General features: G+C 37.1%; 1 protein-coding gene across 1 annotated transcript in view; it reads left to right on the top strand.

Annotated features, from left to right (window-relative positions):
* Window positions 1-409: 409 nt before the first annotated feature.
* Window positions 410-21,752, top strand: part of CLPX (caseinolytic mitochondrial matrix peptidase chaperone subunit X) — a 50,709-nt gene continuing 29,366 nt past the window's right edge. The window contains exons 1-3 of the mRNA XM_043983705.1: window positions 410-703; window positions 10,511-10,671; window positions 14,126-14,243. Of these exons, the coding sequence (XP_043839640.1) occupies window positions 631-703; window positions 10,511-10,671; window positions 14,126-14,243 (352 nt within the window). The 5' untranslated portion in view covers window positions 410-630. The remainder of the gene's footprint in view (window positions 704-10,510; window positions 10,672-14,125; window positions 14,244-21,752) is intronic.

Raw genomic sequence — 21,752 nt, 5'->3', positions numbered from 1 at the left:
TTCCTCCCACGGGAAAAAATTCCTATACAATCCTCACCGGAAGCTTTCAATCCAGTGAATCAGTAGTACGTCTTGCACTACAACTCCCAGCAGGCTGTCTGGAACCTATGTCTCCCATCTTCCAATCAGAGGATAGCGGAGGACACCCACCTCCCCAAATGGCTTGACGGGATTTGTAGTCTCCAAATAGAGTTTGGGTTACGCGAGGTTGCGTGCGCAAGTCTCCGCCTCCTTCTCCTTTCCTACTCCACCCCACGTTAGTCTCACGTATCCCCACCCCCTCCCTCGGCGCGTGCCCACGCCCTCTCCCCTCCCCCCCCCCCCCGGGCATTCCAGGGCGCAGGCGCGCGCACGCTCCCGGGCTCGGTGGGCGGGAGGGGGGTGGGGGGAGGAAGGGAAGAGTGGGGTGGGGGGTGTGGTTAGATATCTACCCGGCGGAGCCGGCGGCTGCGGGGCGCGAACCGCGGTGTGGCCTAGTGACAAGACGAACAGGCTCTGCACTGAACCCGGGGCGGCGAGGGTGGCCGGAGCCGAGCCGGAGCGGACAGCTGGGCAGGGAAAGCGGCTAAGGCCGGGAAGCGGCGGCGGGAGGGCGGCCGACGGGGCAGCCCCGGCCTAGGCCCGGCGGAGATGTCCGGCTGCTGCGCTTGTACCTGCGCGGCCGCGCGACTCATCACCTCCTCACTCGGCTCCGCGCAGAGAGGTAACAAAGTAGTTCCTCTATCTTCTTTCCCCAGCCTTGCGGCGGGAGACAACTCGCTCGCTCCGGGACTAGTTTGGTCGCCTGACAGCGGGACCTTCCCCAGTTAGGGGACAAGGCCTTCTTCCTCTTCGGGCCGTAGGGAGGAGATGTGCTGTCTCACTTGTACCTTCGCCTCCTAGGACAGTCTACCCCACGCTCCCCTACCTGACAAATGGGGCCCCCACTCGTCTAAAGTGAATCCCCTCGTTTCCCATCGTACCCCCCCGTCCCCCGAGGGAAGACCTCTGGGGCTGAGGCTGCTTGGGTGGGATAGAAAGAAACTTGGACCACGGTGTCACTGAAGGGGCGGGGGGAAGCCGAGAAAGCAGCAAACACCGGCCCCGAGTCCCAGCGCCCCCCTCCAGACTTTCCCACCCCCTAGGTGCCCACGTAGGGTTTGTTAGCAAACTTGACCGTGCACGGGGCGGGGGGGGGGGGAGGTTACGTGCGTGCGTGTCTGTGTGCTTGAGGGTTAATTTGGGGGGTAGACGGAGCGTAAATAAGTCAGTATCCTGCGCCTTTTGCCCTGGCTGGGCTTGCTCCTGAGCGGTCACTGTGCAACCTCTGGGGCATAGGCCGCTTTGAGGGCATGTCCCTGTCATTGTGTTGTATTGCTCACACACACACATAAACAAGCCTCACAGTACTTAATGGATCCCGTGACCCCTTGAGGAAACTGATCCAAAAGCAGCTCTGCCAACTTAAAGAATGACTTCAGCAAGACCAGGAAAAATACCCCCTTGGAATTTTCTTTTTTGGGGGGAGGCGGGGTGGGAGAAGGGGGAAAATACTATTCTCTCTGATTGTTGGCAGGCTTTCATAACTAGAAAGCTGCCCCCCACTAGGGGTAACATGGAATTGATTGGTCAGCTAATGGGTCTATCTACCTGTGTGAAAGAGATGGGACAGCAACCAAAAAGCTCTTTCCAAACAAGCTTGTGTACATTTCAGCAAAGTGCCGCATACTTAAAGTAAATTAAACCTAGACCTTAATAATCACTTCCTGCCTAGCAAGATAAATTTGTAATCATAGGATCATGATCTTTGTTAACCTTTTTTTTTTTTTAATTCTGGAGAAGTAAAAAGTTCCTCCTGGACAGTTTTCTGTGCGATAGTTTTAATAGGAGACTATACAATATGGCTTAGGCCTGTGTTTTGCTGTGTCTAAATTTGGTTACAGATTATTGATCTCAAAAGGTAAAACTCTCTATTCCAAGAATCAGTTTTGTAACAAGTAATTGAGAGAGAGCCTAGTATTTAGATTTCTTGACACATTTCAGGAAATTCTCTCTGAAAATAATATAAGTAACATAATTTTAAAAGAGGGTAGTAAGAGAGGAGAGTGGTTTTTGTTCATGGCTCTTTAAAAAATTTCTGGAAAAAAAATAGAATATTAGGATTGTTAGCCATAATTAAAAGCATCTTTAGGAATTTATGTTACTACTAATAATAACTAGCATTTACATATTAATCAGATATTTACATATATCTCTTTTGATCCTTCACAACAACTTTAAGAGGTGTATGGAGTATTATTCCCATTTTACAACTGAGGAATTTGAGACAAACACAGGAAGTGTCTGAGGCAGGAATTCTACTCAGGTCTTACAGACTATAATACAAGTCCATCATTTTTTACACTGGACCATTAGTATATATTACTAGTAGTTTTGTGAAATATAGAATCTTAAAACTGTAAGGGTAATAATAAACATTATTGTTGTTCAGTCATATCCAAGTCTTTGTAACTTTGTTTGGGGTTTTCTTGGCAGACAATGGAGTGGTTTGCCATTTCCTTCTTCAGTTCATTTTACAGCTGAGAAACTGAGGCAAACAAGATTAATTGATGCCCAGGGTCACAAAGCTACTGAATGTCTGAGGCTGGGTTTGAACTCATGAAGATGAGTCTTCCTGATTCCAAGCCCAGTGCTCTATCCACTGCATCACCCAGCTGCCCCTCCATTATGTATGGACTTTTGCATTTTGTGATTAAACAAAATGTCTATATTCCTATTCATTAAAATATTTTATAGGCTTGATGCTAACTTAATTTCATTTTTCTAAAATACTAATGGAAAGTTCTTTAAAGTTAGGTTTGAATCTTCAGTAACTAGTAGGATTGAACTTCTTGTAAACTGCAGTTATTTAATAAGTATTAATTTTATTATTTTGGGGGAAGCAAAATGAAGTAGTGCTGTCAGTGAAGTACCATTCTTCATTTCAGATGTACTATTGGTCATTTCAGGCCTTTTTGATTTCTAAGAAATTTGAAAATGGATTATTTGGTAAACGGTAACGGCTATGACACCAGAATGATGCATACGTGTGTGTGTGTGTGTGTATGTATACATAATATATATGCTATACACACACACGTATGCATCATTCTGGTGTCATAGCCGTTACCGTTTACCAAATATATATACACATGTGTGTATGTACATGTATGTATGTATATATACATACATATACACATATATATCCTACCAGAAAAAGGTAGGCTATGTCCCCACACGTATAGTATAGGCATGCCTGGCATAATGTTGCTAAGACCAATGGTTGTGTGTATAACCAAACCATAATGTTTCATAGTCTTGCTATAATGTTATTTGGTTGATCACTGATTTATAATATTGTTCCTATAGAACAAGTGTGCCCATATAATGTTATTTCTCCTAATGTCATGTTTTTGCAGAACCAGTTAGGTCAGGTATGACTATTGGGGTTATTTTTCCCTCATGCCTTAACTTCTATAGAATCAAGCCTACAGCTAAATGAGATGTGCAGAATTTTATCTCTAGCTGAAATAATATACACAATTTTAATGTGATGTTTTTAAAATTTCTTTCAACTTCTACAACTAAATTTGCTTTCTTTTTTTTTTAAAGTGAGGCAATTGGAGTTAAGTGACTTGCCCAGGGTCACACAGCTAGTAAGTGTTAAGTGTCTGAGGTCAGATTTGAACTCAGGTCCTCCTGAATCCAGGGCCAGTGCTCTATCCACTGCACCACCTAGCTGCCCCTAAATTTGCTTTCTAAAATTATCCAAAATCACAATTTCCTCTTCCCAATCTTGATTGCCAGTAATCTAGCCAAATTCTTTTTTGTTTTTCTATGATTTCTTTTGCATATGGAACCTCCTCTACCAATGCAAGATGGGATTAAATGACTTGCTCAGGGTCACAAAATCAATATAGACATGTCGGGCAAGATTTAAAATGAACCCAGGTCTTTCAGACTATAGGGCAGGCTATTTATTTTTTAAATGACATATGACAGTTTTTAACATTCATGCAGTTATGTTGTTGAAGAAACAGACCAAAAGAAAAAAAAAGTGAAAAATAGTTTGGTTTAATCTGCATTCAGACACCATCAGTTCTTTCTCTGGAGGTGGATAGCATTTTTCATCATGAGTCCTTTGGAATTATCTTGGATCATTGTATTGGTGAAAATAACTAAGTCATTCACAATTGATCATCATACAATATTGCTATTACTGTGTATAATGTTCTGGTTTTGCTCATTTCACTTTGCATCAGTTCATATTAAGTCTTCCCCAGGTTTTTCTGAAATCAGGCTGCTCATTATTTCTTAGAGTACAATAGTATTCCACCACAAATTGTTCAGTCATTCCCCAGTTGGTGGGCATCCTCTCAATTTTGGTGGGGCTATGGGGATTAAGTGACTTGCCCAGGGTCACATAGGTAGTAAGTGTCAAGTGTCTGAGGCCGGATTTGAACTCAGGTACTTCTGAATCCAGGACTGGTGCTTTATCAACTGCGCCACCTAGCTGTCCCCTACTCCCCCTTTTAAAAAAAATCTCTGTGGGATACAGACCTAGTCTTGGTTTTGCTGGATCAAAGGGTATGCAGAAGTTGATTGCCCTTTGGGCATAGTTCCAAATTGCTCTCCAGAAAGGGTTGGATCAGTTCACAACTCCACCAACAATTTCCCCAAATCTCCCCAACATTTATCGTTTTTCTTTTCTGTCATATTAGGCAATCTGATAGGTGTGAGGTGGTACATCAGAATTGTTTTAATTTGTATTTCTCTAATCAGTGATTTAGAGCATTTTTATGTGACATATCACTTTAATTTTTCCATCTGAAAAATGTAGGGCCAGCTTTTTATGATGATTGCCAAATGCAGGTTTCCTTCAGAAACAATTCTGTTGCCCTTTCTTCCCTAATCAAAGGTCTATGTACTTTCTTGGGGATTGATGTGAAGATTTGAAGTTGTTCAGATACTTTTGCTAACACAAATTTCACAGTGGTTATAAATTAACAAAATGGATAAATGCCAAATAATCTCCATTTCTGCTGTAGCAAGCCTGTTTTTCTCTTCTTGCCATTTTCCTCTTGAAGTACCTCAGAAGTACCTGAGTTTGCAGACCAAATTTTTTTTTTTGGTGAGGCAATTGGGGTTAAGTGACTTGCCCAGGGTCACACAGCTAGTAAGTGTTAAGTGTCTTGAGTCCAGATTTGAACTCAGGTCCTCTTGAATCCAGGGCAGTTGCTCTATCCACTACGCCACCTAGCTGCTCCTGAAATGTGCATTCTTAAAAGTGTTGATCATAAAGGATCTTTGTCCAGTTTTGTTTTTTTGGGGGGGTGAGAAATGGAATGTTTAAAAATTTCTTGCTTGTGGAATTGTTAAAGATTGGTTTGTGTTATAATCTTTTATTATTCTAAAAGAATATGTCCATCTGTAGTTGAAAATTTCATAATTCAGTTTGATTACAAGAAAGCAAATGTTTAAAATTGGGTTAATTACTCTTTTATTCCTTGCCATTCTCAAAATAAGAAAATAACTTTATTGGAATATTTTTAAATGGCTGCTCTAGTGTACCTTTATCTTTGAAAACAAAGATTATGTAAAGAGTAGCCTTGTGAAAATACAACAATATGTAACACAAAATGCTTCCTTATTTTGGTCTGTTCTGGCCAAACTATAATTGTTTGCATTTTTAATATGAATTGATTTCTTAGTTTCTCATAAAAATTTGTTGGTGCTCATGAATATGAAATTATATAGACTCTTTGGTTTTATCAACAGAGGATCTATCTATTATAACTATCTGATATAACTTCCTCTGGCTTGATTGAATTAGAGGTTATTTATTTAATTTAGAACTAGTCATTTAGGTGTAGCAGTTTGGGCGTTAGTTGGTTACAGCCCAAGTTTGACTCTAAATTTAAATAGTCCTTATTACAACAGCACTATGATATACTGCTATGAAGAGACTAAGAAAAATTAGATTCTGAAATTTTTTTTAAAAAGACATTAGTGTGTTTAACAGGTGATATTTTTTAGTTAGTTAAAAGAGTTGAATTGATCTCACAGTAAATTCTTTTGTTGTTGTTGGGTTTTTTTTGTGAGGCAATTGGGGGTGAGTGACTAGCCCAGGGTCACACAACTAGTAAGTGTCAAGTCTCTGAGGCCAGATTTGAACTCAGGTCCTCCTGAATCCAGGGCCAGTGCTCTATCCACTGTGCCACCTAGCTGCCCCTCACAGTAAATTCTTGTTTTTGTTTTTTTTAGTGAGGCAGTTGGGGTTAAGTGACTTGCCCAGGGTCACACAGCTAGTAAGTGTTAAGTGTCTGAGGCCGGATTTGAACTCAGGTACTCCTGACTCCAGGGTCGGTGCTCTATCCACTGCACCACCTAGCTGCCCCCACAGTAAATTCTTTATCCCAAAGGTCAGGTTTTTCTCTTTATAAATCAGGGTATTTCTACTAATCAGGATCATTAACATGATTCATTATTTTTCAGTTTCTCCAGTGAGATTCTCTTGAAGGGTTATGCTATACTATTTTTAAAAATAGTAACATAAACTAACATTACTCCAACTTTCTGAAATTACCTTTAAAAGCACATGGAAAAGGGGGGGGGAGAGAGAGAGAGAGAATGAATTTTTTTATTTTGGTTTTTGGGTGAGGCAATTGGGGTTGAATGACTTGGAGAATGAATTTTTACTGGGAAAGAAAATTACTTCTGGTCTAAGTTAATTATCATATTGCTTTAGGAGTAATTGAAAATGTTTATAGAAAAATAATCAAAACACTCATTTTAAGTCACAAAACCCTGTTCACAATTAGTAATCTATAAATTAATTTTATATAAAGCTCTCTGAATTATGCTAATTCTTTTTAGCTTGCATATTTATTTGACCTACTTTGCTAAGCCCATTATGTATGTGTGTTAATGTTTAGCTTAAAGTTTATCTAGATGTTTACCTTAAGTTTTTGTTCAGCATTAATAGAAGCATTTATAGTGTATTTATTTTGAGGCAAAGATAGGAATATTACAACATTAGAACAGTGATTCTCAAAATTTTTTTGTCTGAGGACCTTTTAACACTCTCAAAAATTATTGAGGATTTTCCCCTAAAAAAGTTTTGCTTTTGGGGGCGGCTAGGTGGCACAGTGGATGAGCACTGGCCCTGGATTCAGGAGTACCTGAGTTCAAATCCAGCCTCAGACACTTGACAATTACTAGCTGTGTGACCCTGGGCAAGTCACTTAACCCCCATTGCCCCGCCAAAAAACAAAAACAAACAAACAAAAAAGTTTTGCTTTAAAAAAAGATCTGTTTGGGTTATATCTATTAATATTTATCCTGTTAGAATTTAAAATTGGAGTAGCTAGGTGGCCTAGCTGTTAGAGCACTTGGCCTAGAGTCATGAAGACCTGATTCAAATCCATTCGTAGTTACTTTCTCTTTCTGTAACTCTGGACAAGCCACTACACCTCTGTGTGCCTCAGTTTCTTCAACTATAAAATAGGGATAGTAGTAGTACCTACCTCCCAGGGTTGTAAGGATCAAATGAAATGATAATTGTAAAGCTCTTAGCAGTGTCTGGCACGTAGTAATGGTATAGAAATGTCAGCTATTATTAAAACAATAGTGTTATGATGGAAATAGTTTTGACCACAGGGACCTCTAGGAGTTTTTAGACCATACTTTGAGAATCATTCTATTAGAGAAAAATGGAATTAAATGGACAAAGAAGTTCTTCTTAGTTCTCACTGGCTGTGTTCAGCATGGGACAAGTAGCTGAAAATCCTTTTTTCCCTTCTTTCCCCATCTCATGGTGCAGTGAAAAGAGTCATGGCTTGCTAGGATCTGGATCCCAGTCCTGTGTGTGCCACTTGTTATTTGACTGACCTTGAGCAAGTCATTGATGCTTTATGACTCTTAGTTTCCTGATCTGTAAAAGTTGGGGCTTGCCTCTAGCTCTTGCTCAGGGGTGTCAAACTCAAATAGAAACAGGACCACGAATTGTATGTAAAGATCCTTTGGGGTCATATAGTGACCCAGAAAACTACACATGAACATTATGTTTTGTTATATATTTATTCCATTAAATATTTTCCAGTTATATCTTAATGTGGTTCAGGCCTCTTGAGAAGCCTGTTTGACCCCTCTACTCTAGAGCAGGGCTTCTTAAACTTTTTCCACTCTTTTTCCACTCTTGGACTCCTTTTCCCCCCAGGGAAATTTTTTGGTGACCTGGGTATATAGGTATATAAAATATGTATACTTAACCTTTTAATGTCAAATTTTTTGTCACTCCCACATTCAATTTTGAGACCCTATATGGGGTTGCAACCCACAGTTTAAGAAGCTTTGCTCTAGAAGACTTTTAAGGGCCCTTCCAGCTCCTCATCTGTAATATTATCATCCACTGTTCGATTCAACGGGTTTTTATCAAGCCCTCTCTTTGTCTTTCTCTGTCTCTCTTTCTCCTCCCTTCCCTTCCCTTCCCCTTTCCTCTGGCTTCTTGTTTTCTTTCTCTTCCTCCTCTCTCTGTCTCTATCTTTGTGTGTGTGTGTGTGTGTGTGTGTATGTATGTATGTATATGTGTGTATGTGTATTTATAAGCCACTGTACTAGGTGATTCATCTGTCTACTATTATTGAGTGCTATTTTTAAGACGTGGATCAGGTTGCTGGAGTAGTATAAAATTTTTGTAGGTTTATGCACACTGGTGAATGAACATATTTCTTACTCAACTCTTCTCAGGAATAATTGAAGAATATTATTTCCCAAAGTGCTTTGGTAGGTACATTGTTTTTTGGGGCAGACCCAGAATAGGAAAATCAGGTTGAATAATAAAGAAGGAAACTGAACTTGGCATTTTTAGGAAAATATGGACAAGAGTTTTATATGAAGAAAAGTTATGGAAGAGTGGTGACCCATATGATATCATGGATCCATAAAAATAGACTGCCTCTAGCCCTTAGTGGTTTACAAAGAAAGTACTTTCTTCCTGATATTCTCATCAGAGTAACAAACAGCTATGAAAAATAAGTTACTTTGGTTAAAGTAACTTATCAATTCATTCAAGCAGTTTGAGATCACCAGTCCTTAAAAAAAATAGTTTGGTGGATTTAATTCAACCATTTATTTTTAGATCAGTTTTGGGGTATAGCCTGAATATATTTTGTTTATATAAAAAAAAATCCATCTGTTGAAGTAAATAAAATTCAAACATTAAGTTTGGTATTGGAAGAAAAAAGAAGGAATCATTTTCAGGTTTTAGATCTTGTTTTGTCAAAGATGTTAGCCTTTGGATTTAGTTCTGTTAAACATGAACTTTTAGCTATGCCCTAACTGTGTAGTGGGAGAGCTGAAAATTGTATTCAGTTAATTTTATGAGTATGAGTATAATAAAAAGAAGCTATTCTAATAGGCTGAGACTATTGCTATACATTTTTAACAGGTTGTAGATTGAGTTTTCTGGATCATGAGAATCTTCTGTTGCTTTTGTTGTTACTGTTGTTATTTGTTCTTGAAGAGGACCATAACATCAGGAGGTGATGTCATGACTTGCAATGAATTGGATTTAAGTGAGGGAGGGCTGTGCAGAATTACCAACCTCACTCTCTCCCAGCCATCTGGGTCCAGTGGCAAGATATATATCAGGATGACTGAAGATGGCCCCAAATGTTTAAGGCAATTGGGGTTAAGTGACTTATCCAGGCTCAAACAGCTAATCTTTGTCTGAGGTGAGATTTGAACTCAGGTCCTTCTAACTTTGGGGCCAGTGCTCTAGCCATTGCACCACCTAGCTGCCCCTTGTTGTCATAAAAATTACAGGAAGTGGATGTGTTTCAAAGATATTCATCTTTTTCAGAAATGTCATTTTTGGAGGTAGAAATAATATAAGAGTGAGAAAGGTCCTAGCTCCTTGACCATCACTATTTACTTAGGGGTACCTTACCTCTTTTGGAATGAATGCTTGTTCAATAATAGATTGGTCATACACAAGTTATGCTCAGAGGGCTGGCATCTCCTCCATATACTTCCAAGTGATGAGGACATGCCAGGTCTGGGACTTATTAACCAGACTGAGTCCTGGGGGCGGCTAGGTGGTGCAGCCTTGGATTCAGGAGGACCTGAGTTCAGATCCAGCCTCAGACACTTGACACTTACTAGCTGTGTGATCCTGGGCAAGTCACTTAACCCCCATTGCCCTGCAAAAAAACAAAAACAAAACAGACTGAGTCCTAGCCCATTTTCCACAATTGACCTATACTTGAAGAATGTCTTTATCTCCTCCTTAGCCTCCAATGTCACTGAGCCCAGCACTGAGTTGACTACAGCATCCCTTCAAGTTCCTCTGAACCCAGCTGACTTTATCACCACCACCACCACCACCACCACCAAAGACAACTTTATAATCCTCTGGCGATTTGTTAACCCTACACACTATCTGACACTTCTGTTTTGTAGGCCAACCAGCTGTGTTTTATGTTTTTTCCAGGTATTTCTTGTGGACGAAGTCACTTCCCAGTTTTAGGAAGGCTGGGGACCTTTGAAACACAGATTCTTCGAAGAACTCCTTTTAGAACTTTTTCAGAAACACCAGCATACTTTGCTTCAAAAGATGGGACTAGCAAGGATGGTTCTGGAGATGGAAATAAGGTAGTTGTTATACCTTTAATAGTGTATTTTAAATGCCCTTTTCCAAAAAGAACTTAGAAATGTGTGATGGTTTGTGGTAGTCTGGTTCCCTTAGCAGGTTTTTCTTTTGTTGGTTTCTGAACCTGAATATGATTTGTTGATGAGAAAATAGTTACCAGATGCTCAGTTTGTTATATAAATATGCAGTATTTCATGTACGCATTATAAAATCCTTTATAAGCATGAATTTTAATATACATTAATTAAGACATAATACCTCAGAATAGTACAAAAATTGAGAGATCTATTCAGCCAGTTAGTGGTGGTATTTGGAATATTGTCCTACTTAATATGATGTGGTTAAAGCTATCTCCCAGCCCACTACAAATAAATTTAGACTTAAGTTCATCCTCTCATCTTTTGTAGTTATTAAGTATGTCTACTTTGTTTTTTACATGATATTGAGTTACTCTTTAGCTAGCAAATAGGATGGTAGCATTTTTCCCTTCCTTTTGGGGCATATTTTGCCTGTGACCATGTTATTGGGTTTTTTCTTTTAAAAAATGTTTTATTCATACTTTAAAAAAAAAATCACTGTCAATTCTCAATACTGTCCCCATCCTTTCTTCTAACAGAGATAAACAGGGAAGCTGAACAAACTTAATACATTTGTAATGTATGACAACAAGTACAGCATTCTCTGTCCATGGGCTTTTACAACCTTTGCTGAGAGGAAAGAGAGAGTTTGTTCATCAGTTTTCTAGAATCTAGAATGGTCATTATGGTCCTCAGAATCCTGATATCTTTTAATTTTGTTTTTCTTCATATTTTTGTGATTATTGTATATGTACAGTTCTTTCCAAGTTTTTTTGAATTCCTCATTTATTTTTCTTATGGTTCAGTAATAATTACCTGACCTTTATATATCACAATTAGTTCAGCTTTCCCTAAATGGTGGTGAATATCTACTTTGTTTCCTATTTTTGTTATCACAAAAAGTCTCATTAATAGTACTTTAAAAATTTGTTGATATCCTTTGTGCCTTTGTGGGTTTTTTTTAACATCACCAAAACTTTCCTCAGTATCCATACCTACTCCATCCTCTCCCAAAGAATCACCCCCATATAGCAATATTTTTAAAGAACAAAAAAGAAGAGGAAAAAACCCAGCAAAATTAATCAATAAGAACTAAGTCTGAAAATACATGCAATTTAACAGTTGTGGGCTTTCTGACTCTGCAAAGGGGTAGGAGCATCTTCTTGTATCTCTCTTTTAAGCTCTGTGATTTTGTGATTGTAAATCTTTATAATTTTGCAACATGCAGTTTTGCTTCTTTTTTGTGATTTTTCTCCCCATTTACATTGTTGTAATTATCACGTGTAATTTTTTTTGCCTCTGCTTACTTCACTTTCCAACAGCTCATAGATCTTTTCATTATTTTCTGTTATATTCAGTTGTCATTTCTTATAGAGCAATAATATTCCATTTCATTTACGTACCACTATTTGTTTGAATCTACTTTGCAATTTTTTTGCCATCACAAAAAGTGCTGCTATAAATATTTTGGTGCATATAATCACTTTCTTCTTGTCAATGGCCTCCTTAGGATATAAACCTAATTGTGGAATCAAATTGTGGAGTCAAAGGGTATGGACTTTTTAGACACTTTATTTACAAAATTCCAAATTACTTTCCAAAATAGTTGTACTTATAGCTTCACCAACAGTGTACTAGTTCGTGTTTAATTTCCCACAACTAATTGTACTTTTCACAGATTGCATTTTTCCCACGTTACATCGTGGTAAAGTACTTTATTCTGTGATGCCATGTGGGGAGTCCATGAGGAACTGGGATTATCTAAGGTTGAAGAGCAAAAAGCACAAAGATACTGTGATACCACTTTTGGCTCAACTATATGAATTTAGTTGCCTACCAATAGTAATAGTAACTATCCTTTTCCCATATTAATTGATCAAAAAAATTTTTTTTTTCATTTAGCAAAACCTATTTTCTTTTTCTTCTCCTCCCCTTCTCAACATAGGGAGGGAAAAAGAAAAATAAAACTCTTGTAACAAACATAGGCAAAACAAATTTCCATATTGGCTTTGTCACAAAAAAGAAAGGTCTCGTTTTGCAGCCTGAGTCTGTTACCTTTCTGTCAGGTGGTGGATAGCACACTCACTCTGTATTAGTTTATACAAATGTTCCCAGAGTTTCTCTGAAACCATCCTTTTAATAATTTTATATGGTTCAATAATATTCTATTAATACATTCATATGCCATAATGTAGTTAAACTATTCCTTCATAGTTTCTAGTTTGCTGTCATAAAAAGTGCCTTTATGAATACTTTTCTACATATGTGTCTTTTTCTTATTTCTTTGGTTACTTTGGGTTATTAGTCTAGCATTGGAAAAGATGATTTGCATAGTTTAGTAGCATTAGGGGCATAATTCTAAATCCCATCCTTTCTTCCCCCCCCCCCCCCCCCCCCCCCCCCCCCCCCCCCCCCCGTGTTAATTGAACGCAATGACATGCATTGCAAATGGATAGTACGTACCATATAGATGGATTATACAGACACTTCACAAACTTGCTTTTTACACTAGAACATTATTTGATGACTTGTAGATGGAAAAATATTTGATACTTCCAAGTACAATGATTAGAAATCGTGTTAAAAATAATAGCTAAAATATACCTTTGACCCTGAGACCCCACTGCTAGGCCTATATACCTCAAGAAGAACAAAGAGAGAAAAGGGGTCATATATATACATATATGTATGTATGTATACATAAGTACATGCATACATATTTCACAGAAGTATTTTTTCAGGGGGGGGGAAACTGGAAACAAAGATGCTCATTAATTGGGTAATCTATAAGTAAATTGTGTGGTACATTAGCGTAATGGAATATTACTATGCTTCAAGAAACAATGAATGTGTAAAAAACATGAAAAGACAGGAATTGATGCAGAATAGTGAAATTAAGAACCAGGAAAACAATATATGCTATGACTCCATCATAAACAGGAAGAAGAAAATGAAGCCAAAGCACAGTGTAATTATAATGCCCAAGAGGAGTGTTAAGAAATTCTTACTTCCTTTCTTTTTATTGGAGGGGTGAAGGACTCTGGGTGTGGAATGTTGCACATGCTGTTAGGCACAAGTGATATGTCAGTTTTGCTGAGTTCTTTTTTTTTAACCTTTGTTACAAGGATAGCTTTCAGAAATTAATGTGATTGTTAAAAATAAATAAAATGATGAAATTGACAGGCCTAATGCCTAATGAATAAATCAGATTGTAAAACTATAAGTCAGTTTTGCTAACACATTCAAGAACTAGAATTTGGAATAAAAATAGTAGTGGTTTTTTATAATACTATTACTGTTAATGTTGTATATTGTCAGGCTGTACATGAAAAAACTACATGAAACTAATAATTTCCTCTTTTTCTCCCACAAATATTAGAAATCAGTGAGTGAGGGAGGCAGTAAAAAATCAGGCTCTGGGAGTTCTGGGAAAGGAGGAAACCAGCTGAGATGTCCAAAATGTGGTGATCTATGCACACATGTGGAGACTTTTGTGTGTAAGTGTTAACATATTGCTGCCTTTTAGTGTTCTTTCTTTTCTTCCTTGTTCTCTCTTTGCCATTACCATTTCTATAAATTAACTTCAGTGATTTAGACACTAGAATTGTTTTCTTCCTTATTGCATATACTTCTTACATAATATTTAAAATAAACAGTGTGTCAAATATTTAAATTTATATTTGTCATAGTAGTGTAGAGGAGAGGTGTCAAACTCTTCTTAGCTGCACCATGTTAAAATGTGGTGCAGTGGGTAAAGCACCGGCCCTGGATTCAAGAGGACCTGAGTCCAAATCCGGCCTCATACACTTGACACTTATTAGCTTGCTTACTTACTTACTTGACACTTGACCCTGGGCAAGTCACTTAACCCTCATTGCCCCACCAAAAAAAAAAAAAAGAAAGAAAAAGAAAAAAAAGGAAAATGTAATTGGCACTTAGATAATGTTAATTTGTGGTTTTCTTAGTATGTGAAGGGCAGGGATCTGATTTTATTTGAATTTAATACCACTGACATAGAGAATAATTTTGGACCCATGATTATTAACTTTATTTTTGTCTTTAATATTTAATTTTTTTAATGTGGCATAAGACTTGCCTTTAAGTCAAGAATACATTCAAGTAGGCTTTAATTCATTAAACAAGCATTATTGAATACTTCCTATGTACAGGGAAGGCACTAATACATTCTGGGGTGCAGGGTGGATACAAAGAATGAGGATACAAAGATTGGAGTCCCGAAGGAATTTTAAATCTAGGAGGTGAGATATAAAGCGCATTTGAAATATAAAGTAGTTTGTAATGAGTGACTTGAAGATAATATAGAGAGTAGGAAAATTAAGACTTACTGCTAATGAGTAAAAAAAATCATATTGTATCATACCTTTATAAGTAGTATTAGTTTTCCAAATCCAAAGGTGCTGTTACTCATCATGTTATTTCCTGAGCCAAATATCACATGTGCCAGCAGTACTTAAGCTAATGGCACTGATGTAAAAAGTTACTCAGATGGTACCACCTTACTCACCTTCTTCTCCCGTTAGTTGTTCCAGGTGTAAGAAGATTGAAGGGCAGGGTTGTAAAGTTTTTGAGTCTGTGCTTATTAATTGAATAAAAAATTATAAGGACCCTAACTCACCACCCCCATGTTGAAATATACCTACTTCCAACATTCATGTTTTGTAATTAGTTCAAATTGTTATTTGGAAACATTTAAAAGCATAAAATTCTTTTTTTTCTTGCTTTCTTTTTTTTATCATAAAAGTATTTTATTATTTTCCAGTTACATGGAGAGATAGTTTTCAACATTTTAAAAATAATATTTCTAGTTGCAAATTGTTCTCCCTCCACCCTTCCCTCCACCTTCCCCAAGACAGAAAGCAGTCTGATATAGGTTATATATGTACATTCACATTAAACATATTTCTGCATTAGTCATGTTGTGAAAGAAGAATCAGAACAAAAGGGGAAAACCTCAAAAGAAAAAACAAAAACAAAACAAGTAGAAACATTATGGTTCAATCTGCATCCAGATTCCACAGTTCTTTTTTCTGGATGTGGAGAGCATTTTCCATCATGAGTCCTTTGGAATTATCTTGGATCATTGTATTGCTAAGAAGAGTTAAGTCTATCACAGTTGATTATCAGACAGTATTGTTGGTACTGTGTACAATGTTCTCCTGGTTCTGCTCATTTCACTCAGCATCAGTTCATCTAAGTCTTTCCAGGTTTTTCTGAAATCCACCTGCTCATTGTTTCTTACAGCACATTAGTATTCCATTACATTCATATACCACAACTTGTTTAGCCATTCCCCAATTGATGGGCATCCCCTCAATTTCCAATTCTTTTCCACCACAAAATGAGTAGCTATAAATATTTTTGTACGTGTGGATCCCTTTTCCTTTTTTTATGATCCCTTTGGGAAAAAGGCCTAATAGTGGTATTGCTGGGTCAAAGGGTATGCACAGTTTTATAGCCCTTTGGGCATAGTTCCAAATTGCTCTCCAGAATGGTTGGATCAGTTCACAGCTCCACCAACAATGCATTAGTGTTCCAGTATTTCCACATCTTCTCCAACATTTATTATTTTCCTTTTTTGTCATATTAGCCAATCTGATAAGTGTGAGGTGGTACCTTAGAGTTGTTTTAATTTACTTTTCTCTAATCAGTAGTGACTTAGAGCATTTTTTCATATGGCAATAGATAGCTTTGATTTCTTCATCTGAAAACTGCCTGTTCATATCTTTTGACCACTTCTCAATTGGGGAATGACTTGCATTTGTATAAATTTGATTTAGTTCCCTAAATATTTTAGAAATGAGGCCTTGGTGGGGCAGCTAGGTGGCACAGCAGATAGAGCACCAGCCCTGGATTCAGGAGGACCTGAGTTCAAATCCGGCCTCGGACACTTAATACTTACTAGCTGTGTGACTCTGGGCAAGTTACTTAACCCCAATTGCCTCACCAAAATAAATAAATAAAATAAAATAAAATAAAATAAAATAGGCATACGTAACCTTTAAAAAAAAAGGGGGGGCAGCTAGGTGGCGCAGTGGATAGAGCACCAGCCCTGGAGTCAGGAGTACCTGAGTTCAAATCCAGCCTCAGACACTTAACACTTACTAGCTGTGTGACCCTGGGCAAGTCACTTAACCCCAATTGCCTCCCCCCCCCAAAAAAAAAAAAAGAAAAAGAAAGAAAAAAAGAAATGAGGCCTTTATCAGAAATACTGGCTGCAAAAATTATTTCCCTGCTTTCTGTAAAAGCATAAAATTCTATGCATTATATTTTTACAATCTCAAAAAGACAGAGGAAATAAAAAACTTCAGCCCAAGGGTTGATGCTTATCTTTTCCTAAACCCATGAAGGAAAATTCTTTATGGAAACAAGACTCAGAATTCCTTTTTAAGGCAGTGGGATGTCAGCACAGAATGGAGTCATGAGACACACTCTTCATCTCTGCCCATGGATAATTTACTTAAATTTCCTGTGCTTCAGTCTCTTTACCTGGAAAATGAAGTAGGAGTTTAGATGATCTGTAAGAGCTTTTCTAGAACTAATTTTACATGATTCCCTTTCTTGAGATCAGTAAAAAAAAGTTTTTATTTTTGAGATCAGTGTAAAGAGTTTTCTTTCTTTCTGTGATTTTGGAGGTATATTGTGCTGCAAAGAGATAGGGGAAAGAATCAGCATGAGTGGATTAAAACTAGGATTATCAGATTCAAAATTGTTCAGTTAACCACCCACAGTAATGGTAGTATTACATAGTCTGTGCTTGTTTTAACAGGAATGTCTTTCTCTTAAGAAAAATTTTTAAGCTTCACAGACCTAGAAAATAACTCCTTATTTTTAAAGTTAATTGCAAATAAATTTGTACAAGTGAATGGACACTGAATGTTAAATTCAGCTAAATTTTTAAAGTTAAATTTGAACACTGAATGTTCAAAAGACTATATTCCTAGATTCTTCCTTGAATTTTTTTTGGGGGGGGGGCGGGGCAGTGGGGGGTTAAGTGACTCGCCCAGGGTCACACAAGTGTCAAGTGTCTGAGGCCACATTTGAACTCAGGTACTACTGAATCCAGGGCCGGTGCTTTATCCACTGTGCCACCTAGCTGCCCCCCTTGAATTTTTAAAAATTGGATTTTGGACATTTCATTCTGAGTAGCTCTTAATTTTGCCCCAAATAATAGCTATTTATTTTTGTTTAGTCCTGTGGAATCTACAGTTACCTGAAAAGTTGAGGAATCATAGTGTTTAGTTACATACTTTTTATTTATTTTTTATTTTTTTAATTAATTTTTTTTTTTGGTGAGGCAGCTGGGGCCAAGTGACTTGCCCAGGGTCACACAGCCAGTAAGTGTTAAGTGTCAGAGGCTGGATCTGAACTCAGGTACTCCTGAATCCAGGGCTGGCGCCCCATCCACTGCGCCATCCAGCTGCCCCTAGTTACATACTTTTTAAACAAAGTGGATTCCATGTATATGTATTTACCTTTTGGTAGACTAGTTACAGTGAGAGTTGGTATTTTGTGGGTGGCTAAGTGAAGCAGTAAAGAATTACCAGAAGATTCCCTTGCTTAAAACTATTTCCCTTACATTTCCACCAATGGGAGCTACATTTGGGTAATAAATTCTTCTTCTCTGATAGAGGTAGGGTTAAAATTTTGTCTTTCACATCTTAGTATCAAAGGGAGGTAGGGAGGTAGAATCAAGAAAAAGAGGAAGAAGAGAATGGGCTCTCTTTAAAGGTATTCTTGGGGGGGCTGGGGCAATGAGGGTTAAGTGCCCAGGGTCACACGGCTAGTGTCAAGTGTTTGAGGCTGGATTTGAACTTGGGTCCTCCTGAGTCCAGGGCTAGTGCTTTATCCACTGTGCTACCTGGCTGCCCACTTATAGGTATTCTTAAGGGGGTCTCTAAAACCCATACCCTGTGAATAATTCTGTAATATCTCATATATTATTATTGTAAATTTGAAATAAGATAATATTGCAATAGGCAACAGCATAGAAGCACAGGAAGGGAAGTTATGAGTCAAAATGAAAATAAAGAATATTTAATACATAAAATTTGTTTATTTTAAGTTTATGACCAATAAAATGTAGCTGTTTCAATTATGTAGAACATTGTTTAAATTTCTAAATATTCTTTTATTAGCATTGAAGTTCTGTTAACTATTTTTTACAACTCCCTACAAAAACTTGAATTTTAGAAAGATAACTGCCCATGGCATCCCTTTCAAACTGTTTTTTTGTAGGAAATTTCAGTCCTCTGAATTATTTTATTTTATTCACTCAATAGAATTCTTATTTTCTCTTTCTACCTCCCCTTCTCATTGGGGGAAAAAGAAAGAAAAACAAACCCCTTTTAATAGATATGCATAGTCAAGCCAAACAAATTCTTTCATTGACCATGTCTAAAAATTGCAATATGTACCCCAATTTTGTTACCTTTCTTTCTTGAAGTGGAAATCATGATACTTCATCAGGATCCCTCAAAATTCTTAAAGCTTGATCTAAAAAGTTAAAACATGCATGTCTTCTTTGGAAAAGGGAATACACTTTTCAGAAGTTTTGAAGTTGTCTTCCCAGTTTAACCCAGAAGAAGCCCCACTGAGTTAGCACTTCTGGATTCAGTTCAGTTCACTGAACTAAATGCCTGCTCTCTGCTTCTGTGCAAGATGCTGCTCTGTTGAATCACAGATGAACAAGCCAGCAAAATCCCCGGATTCCAGGGGCTTATAAATAACTTCCTAGAGGGTGAGGCCAGGGTAACTAAATTTAAGAATAATTTCCTGAAAGAGTTTTTCTTTCTTTTTCTTTTTTTTTTTAAACTTTAATCCGTTCGAAACTTTTAGTTGATTTGGAACTCTCCTTAGTGGCCTCTGGTAGCAACTTCATAATTGTTGGGAATTTCAGTAAAGAAATCTGGCAAGATCTGGTATAAGCATGTTCTGTCTTGTTCTGTCTTTGGTGCTGTAGAAAACTGCAGTGATGGTTTTTGGAAAAAGAAGGGCTTCTAAATAGGAAGAAACTAAAAATTTTCATATTGTTGAGTTTTATTACAGACTATAAGATACTTAGAAAATCATTTCAAGGAATATACTTTTAAATTTTACAAAATCATTAATGAATTCCTGACTTAGAATTTTAGTAAATATAAATATTTATGAGATATTAAGACTGAAATCATTCCCCCCCCCTTAAGTATTGTGTTCAACAGAATATTTCATTTTGATATGTAAAGTTCAAGAATTTAGCTTTGTGATGTATAAATGCTGGTAATAGGAGAGGGAACCAGGACAACAGGTCCAAGTGAAACATACAAAATCTATATTTTAAAATCCAGCTCAGTATCAAATTTTAATTCAGGTAAAAATCAAGTCATCTCTTGACAGTAAAACAACAAGTTGTGTCATACTGGTGATGCTTTCCCTTTGACCTAGTTTCCCTTAGAGAGCGATCTTTTACTCTTTCATTCTAGGGCGGGCAGGATTTTTTTGTCACATAACTTCAAACTAGGAGAAAATCTAGACGTTCTTAATTCTTGACATCGGTTACCTTCTAAATACATCGTAAATAGGTGCTTCATTACAAGATGAGGACAGCTGCTCTTTGGAAAAGTTGTTAGAAATTTGGAAAATGTTATGTGCAGATTTCATTGGCTTTTCTTTTTATTAAATGATTACTGTGTTCTCACCTTGGGATTTAAAAAAGACATAGAAGATGAATTTTCCTAATTTGCCACTGAAAATTTATTAAATGTATGTTTTACATAATTGCACATATATAACCTATATCTGATCGTTTCTTACCTCAGGAAGGGGTAAGGGGAGGGAGGGAAGGAGGAATAGAATTTGGAACTCAAAACTTTAAATAAAAATGTTTATTATTTTTTAAAAAAGAAAATTTATTAAATATATAAAAAATAAACTTTGAAAGTTATCTTGAATTTAAGAATGAAAACATAAACCAAAATTTCCTTACTACAAATATTTGTTTTCTAAATTTGGAAGCTTTACCTTCCTCATAATATTTTCATTTGAATTGTGTGAATATTTAGGTGTGTTTGCTAATGCAGTTTTTCCTGAAATATGCAATGTAGATATTAATAAAGATAAGTTTGTATTTGTAGCTTTCCCAAAAGGAAAACTTTTTTCTAGAATTTGTAGTTTTCTTGCATTTGTCAGTATTGGCAATTGTTACAATATTATGCAGACACTAAGAAAAGGTAAAGTTGTTAATTATCCAGTTGTCAGTGACATTGGTGATCTTGAGGCCCTAGACAACTGAAACAAGAGTTGACTGGAAGAGAGAGAAGAGGGTATGGGAAGGGATAAAATCATATGAATTTATGACTACATTCTCAAAGGATGGAAACAAAAATTGATTTTAGTCATTATTTTAGATTGTCTGTTCCTCTGTTTTCCTTTAGTGTGACCATAATTGTTAGTTAATTTTGTCTTCCTAAGGTATTGTAGTTCCACAGCAGAAGGCACTGTATATAAATGGCTTATAGTTTAGAACTAAGAAATCTTTCTGAGCCTTCTGGGTTTGTCCTTGTTGGGTTGTAAAACTCATCAGCTTGATTTTTTTTTCCTAAATCATATCTAATTGGGTGATATAATTGGCCTAGATAGTCCACTGTCTTATTCATACTTAGTATTTAAATTTATATTTCTTCTTGTTACTCTAGTTATTTTATTTCATAAGTTTCCCTCTTGTAAACAAAGTGATTTTAGGTCAAAAGAATAAGAATTGGGGCAACTAGGTGGCGCAGTGGATAGAGCACCTGCCCTGGAGTCAGGAGTACCTGAGTTCAAATCTGGCCTCAGACACTTAACACTTACTAGCTGTGTGACCTTGGGAAAGTCACTTAACCCTAATTGCCTCACCTAAAACAAGAATAAGAATTAGTGAATAAATAGTGATGTAAGGATTAAAATAATTGTGGTTATTTAAAGTTTGATGATTTATAAGTGTTCACATTGACTTCCTGGATTGTATG

Source organism: Dromiciops gliroides, chromosome 2 (genome assembly GCF_019393635.1).
Source record: "Dromiciops gliroides isolate mDroGli1 chromosome 2, mDroGli1.pri, whole genome shotgun sequence".
Classification (NCBI taxonomy): domain Eukaryota; kingdom Metazoa; phylum Chordata; class Mammalia; order Microbiotheria; family Microbiotheriidae; genus Dromiciops; species Dromiciops gliroides.
Note: the sequence above shows the minus strand (reverse complement) of the source record. Positions and strands in the feature narration are given on the sequence as shown.